Raw genomic sequence first — 6000 nt, 5'->3', positions numbered from 1 at the left:
CGGGATGACCAGTGTGTTAGAAGAAAAGAGATCTCAGACAGGCCGTCCTGTATGTCAATCAAGTGGCAAATACCATAGGGAGGATATATGATAGACTAACATTTAAAATTAACTTTTTTGAATGCAACGCAATTACCTGCACTACCTTTCCGATCTATCGGTCGATCGTGATCGACGCATTGGGCACCCCAATTTATGTAAACACATTGTTAAAAAAGAAACTTTTTTCATATTTTAGTAACATTTTTGAATAAAAGCGCACTTGTTCTGTTATATTTGTACCTTTTGTGAAAGTGTTTCTTTGACATTTGGACTTCAGGCTTCACACATTATAAACTTCATGTCTACATTTTGTCAATTATTACTAAAACATGAAAAATGTTTTTATATATTTTTATATTTTATATATATATCATTTTTAATGTAGGTAGATTATTTTGACCTGATCATTTTAAAAGTAGCTCACAAGCCGAAAAAGTGTGGGCACCCCTGACATAGATCGTTGTAGACACGGAACACACATGAAATGCAAGTGTTTCAAATAACGATATAGTATTTATAAAAGGTGTGATTTTGCTTGACTTCTCACTCTATACAACTCCAAGCAACTGACACGCAGTTAAACAGACTTGAGCTGAGAAAACTGCGCGCTGGTGGGGGATGTGATAGAAGACTGCTTGCTGTTTGCTGTTTATCAACACATTTAAAGGACAAAAGATGCTGCCGGAGAGGTGAGAAGCGATTTAAGGTGGGACAATCTACGAGTTTTTTCATAGGCTCAGGTAATTATAGTGTTAAACACTTTCAATATTTTTTAAAACTGTAAAGGTTTCTTCATTCCCTTCATGATTCAGTAATTAGTTTCAGTGACCTTTGGTTTGACAAAAAGTTTCCTAGAGTTGATCTTATAAACCCACCCTCCTTAATTTTCTTGCATCTTTGACTAGCTGATTATCAGGTTAACTCAACAAATTCCGTTTTATCGCCCACAACAGTAAGTCCATATTTATCAGCTCAGTGCTATCAACTCATAAGTCACTTGTATTCTCTTAAAGATCTGTTATGTATGCTAACAGAAAGGAAACCTTCAAAGGCTTATATTTCATGAGGCTGTTAAAATTGTAACAAAGTACAGAGCTTTTTGTTTCATCAAAGTAAAGGTTCACAAGAAGAGGGTCTGATCTTGTTATGCAGCTTTTCTTTATTTAAAATTTCATTTTAACTTCCCTCTTAATATGATTGTCTTTCCAATCAAGAATACCTTATTATCTGAGACCTCAGTGAAGTACAATGAGTATTTTACACTGATATTACTAAAGCATGCAATTAACATTATGAGGTTTAACTGAAAGTTCGGCTTAGTTTATTAAGCTATCTACACGTCCTAACAGTTCATGCCTAAAAGTTTGCTCATTTATTTACATCTTCATCTTGTCATAATACTTAGAAATCTATTAAATTTCCTTTGCCCGGCAAAAAGCTGTACACCAATGTGTTTGTCATTTATTATAAACATACCTAATGTATGTGTAGTGTTTGTTAAACCATTAAAGTTTGTTTTAATAACATAAAAATGGTTTGTTGTCACAAAGCAAAACATACCAATGAAATTACAGCGGCCTTGAATTGTGTTAGTGTCACCGGTCAGAACCTCAAACAAAACCGAAGCACTACTCAAAGTTTTTAAACTGATTAACTTCATTTACGAGTCTTCGACTGGTTATCTGCCTCACTGAAGAGCAAATTCCCAAACTTCACTCAGTCCATGTAGTTCAATTTGGAATAAAAATCTGCAGTTTTGAAATCCTTTGTGAATTTGCTCTGTTCACTCCATGGCTTTTTCTCCATGCACTCACTCTATTTTTTTTTTTTTTTGTCCTGCAATGTTCCAAAGACGAGCAGATCAATTTGATCATTTATATGATGTCCATGTGGCATGAGTGGACCCTGTGCTGGATTGGCACTTTGTTCACGACCACTCCATGTCCTGCGTCTGATCTGTCTGGAGAGGGTCCTGGTCCCACTACCCATGAGCAGGGTTCAATAATGAAGGAATGATGATTTCAAAATCCTCAAAAATGAATGATGTTTTAGCAGACAGAGTCGGTGTCTCTGGTCCTGTTTATATTATAAAATAACGTACTAATAACCAAAAACAATGGAGTGAGCGAACTTTGAAAATTTGCTTTCCAACCGGAGAAAAAAATTTAAAGAAAAAGCTGTCAAATCTATAATCAATGTAAAAAAATACTAAAATATATTTTATAAATAAAGAAAACATAGTTTAAATAGAAACTCAGTATATCATTGTTCAAAGCTGCCTCTCTTCAAACAGGATCTGTGCGTACACTGTGCCTGTGCAAGCTGCTTTGGTCTCTGGTTGTGGCTTCACGAGCTCCAGTTCTGCATATGTCAGGCTTTCTTCAGCAATTCTAGGCTGTAAAATAAACACACAAATAGAGGCAGTTATAGAGCAGTCTTGCGGGGCCAGACCGATTCTCAGATGAGAATAAACGTCTGGGGGCAGCAACCTGTTAAAAAATGCCATATCCTGCACTGCAAAGGCTACAACCTCAGGGCTACTTCCTAAAAACACCTAGATGGAGATGGAGCCTATCGCAGCAAGAAATAGGCTCAAGGCAGGAACAATCCCTGGACCGGATGTTAGCCCATCAAAGAGTGAACTCACATGCACGCACGCACGCACACATACTCAATTTATCATCGTCAATCCACCTAAATTGCAAGTGTTCTAAAACAGATACCCCAATCCCAGAACACCCCAAATGTTATGCCATGTGTACATTTCCTAACTTGCTTAAAAATAAGAAAGTGTTTATTTTGCCACAAACTAAATTAAACACATTTTCTCTCATTTCAATATTGCTAACGGTCCTTCTGTACTTTGTTGTAATTTCAAAGTTTGGTTATATTGTAACTTTATGTTAGGATATTTAAATTGGTATTATGATGTACATATTTAGCAGTATGGTTGTGACTCTAAAAAATTAACATGTTTAATGTTTTGTTAATATTTGAGCAATTTTCTCAGAGCTTCATCTACCCTCCCAACCACAGGTATAAAGTCTAATCGCCCTTGTCCACGTCCCCAGGAATGTAGACCTCTATCTAAAGCTTCTGTCGACACCACATAACCACGTGGACCAAGAGCGTCATCTTAGTGCAGCTTCAAGAGTTACAGATGACTGAGCTGAGACAGACCCGAAAGGGTTTAACAGGCCTGCTTTTACATTTGAAAGATTACATAGACGTCGGGAGCATGCACTGATACAGCGTGTTGCCGCAGCCACCACACTGCAAACCACCTCAGGATCCCATATTAGGAGCCTAGTGCAGCAGTACAATGGGTGACAACCTCAGAACCACACTAGTTCAAATGGAGTGGAACAGTGTGAGTGAGGTTTTTTACAGTGGCCGGAGTGCCAATCCTGCCACCAATCCCTAAGTTTTCTCTGTAAGTTGGAGGCCCTGCTTGCAGGGGTGGATGCAGGTTAATGCCGTACCCAGGACAGAGCACTTTAAGATTAAAGGCCTTGCTCAAGGGTCCAATGAAGCAGAATCGCTTCTGGTATTTAGGTAATTCAACCTTCTGATTGCCGGCGCAGATCCCTAGCCTCAAAGCCACAAAGATTAGGTAGGCTAGATATAAATTTCTGTTGAGAAATTTTTAAAATAAAGAGTAAATTTTATGTAAGTTACAATTTTTTAAAAGAGGGTGTTTCTGGAGTTGACTAAGCCTTAAAAACACTTACAAGAGTTATGGGTTAATTTCAATCCATTTTTCAAAATAATAAATACGTATTAATCCTTAATCAAATAAAAGTGTACTGCATGTGTTTATTTGTTGTTAAAAGCATGCCATCATTCTTTTCTTTCTAATAAAAGCACTCGTATAGGTACGCAGTGTCAGCCTATAGTGGTATTGCTGCTACATTCCTTCATTAACCCCTTTCTAGAAGAGTTTACTGAAATAATCAAACATGTATTTTAAATGAGTTAGTTAAACCCATGTTTGCATGTTTTCTTTTCTCCCCAGCTGTTGCTCTAGTTGCTTTCAACATCATGAGCCATGCGTTTCTGAGTCATATCACCACACACCTCCTTCTTTGAATATCCCATTTTCCACCCCCACACCTAAGCCACGTATGGTAAGTTAACTAATGACTCTAAACTGGACCCTTATGCGTGAACTGGTCCTGCAATTAGCACACTCAGATCCCATGAGTGGAGGCTTACATAGCAGTAGGTGTACTCAGAAAGCAGGGGCTTTGCTGTCATATCACAGAGGATATGAATGAATGAATGTACTGTGAAGTGCTTGGTGGATCTGTCTTTATTGGCTGATGTAAATTCAGACCATCTTAATACATGGAAAAGTGTCTGAGTATCTCTGTTATTCCAAAAATGGCACATTACAAACATTTTTAGTAATAAAATACATTACATTTGTTATTCTAACAGATGCCATTAACATTAACACTGCTTTTAAGAAATCCCATACCAAATGGCATATAACAGAGATGTAAGCATTGCATGGTGCGCTGCAAGCGTTAACAGTGAGGTCTACAAGTTCTTAGATTTCAACCCAACTTAGGCAGGTAGCACAGCTAGCAGTTGAATACAATGAGAAAAGCACTAGCAGTTTTACAGATCGTATGGCCCACTGCCCAAGTCACTGCTGCCCTCTTCCATACAAGAAAATCGTTCTTAACATCAGGCTTTGTTTAAATTTTATCCTACCTCAAATTTACCATTAATGTCTAAATTCTTGAGCAAATTGTTTCCAGACAGCTCATGCAATGTCTAAATGATAACCATCTGTTAGTCTTTCCATTCTTTCCAGCGACCTCCACATAGCACTGAAGTATTCTTACTACCAAGAAGCACATGGTGAAGGGCCTCCTGTAATATTCGGTGGCCATTTCAAATCCTTTTGATGCTTGTTTGACCACTACTGTACAGTAGATCCTCCTGACGTGGACTAGGATGAAGCTGCTACTTTGGCATTATGGAGGATATAATGTGTATTAACTGCTGTCACCAGGCCTTGCTCCTTACAAGATGCATATTCTCATCTCTTCTACAGTCCACATGCTCCATAATTCAACATGACCTGATGTGCCAGACACTGGTCAATCTGAGTGGATGAACTCTGGACACATCCTTCAACGGTGTGCATTTGTGTAAGCCAATCCAGATATTTACAGTGCCTCACAGAGTGCAACAGCAAGACAGCTCGTGGTGTAGGTGATCATAGTACAGTGCAGTATGTAGCCTCTAAATATGGGTCTCCATTTCGGGCAGAACAATAATGCCAAACATTTTGTGTCACGGGACATGCGTGTGGTTTTCATGATGCATTTCTTTGACAAGAGTGCCCAGACTTTAATCAAAGTTCATTTCTAACCAATGAAATCAAAATACATCCCATATATATGAACCGGTGAGGAAGGTGATCTAGAAAAGCAAGACCCTAGTGACCATAAAACAAAAAAAAAAAACAGCTCTAAGGATACAGAGAAACGTGTGTATGTGTGTTTTTGGTCGAATTACAGATTACAAAAACTTCATTTAGATGATGAAATATTTGGCGGGGGCTACAGATATGTGCCACAATAATTAGATGTTTGCAGATTCCCTCCATGACTATGTGGGACTCCCGTTCTCCTCTCATACACTAAAGCTTAGATTAGTCACTTAGTCTTAATTCGCTTGGCGTGTGAGTAAGCCCTGCTCGTTTTTGTTCTCATTTCCCATGCTCCTCCTTGTTTTTGCCATTACTTCATTCTTGTATCTTCAGGAACTGCTGTTTCACTTTTTGTTGTAATGATGATGCTACATTATAATTGTGTTTGCTCCATGAAGTGCATTGTGAGGTTGAAACCGTCATTGATTAGTAGAGTTTGGTATTTGATGAAGCCATATTATGTGATATCATCTACTGTTGAATTCTGCTCTGTACTTGTTATATTTCTATTG

At 38.1% G+C, this 6000-nt stretch overlaps 1 protein-coding gene across 1 annotated transcript in view; it reads right to left on the bottom strand.

Moving 5' to 3' along the window:
* Positions 1–1183: 1183 nt before the first annotated feature.
* The window catches only part of vstm4a (V-set and transmembrane domain containing 4a), a 94908-nt gene continuing 90091 nt past the window's right edge, over positions 1184–6000 (bottom strand). The window contains exon 8 of the mRNA XM_039773947.1: positions 1184–2437. Within this exon, the coding sequence (XP_039629881.1) occupies positions 2312–2437 (126 nt within the window). The 3' untranslated portion in view covers positions 1184–2311. The remainder of the gene's footprint in view (positions 2438–6000) is intronic.

Source organism: Polypterus senegalus, chromosome 1 (genome assembly GCF_016835505.1).
Source record: "Polypterus senegalus isolate Bchr_013 chromosome 1, ASM1683550v1, whole genome shotgun sequence".
Classification (NCBI taxonomy): domain Eukaryota; kingdom Metazoa; phylum Chordata; class Cladistia; order Polypteriformes; family Polypteridae; genus Polypterus; species Polypterus senegalus.
Note: the sequence above shows the minus strand (reverse complement) of the source record. Positions and strands in the feature narration are given on the sequence as shown.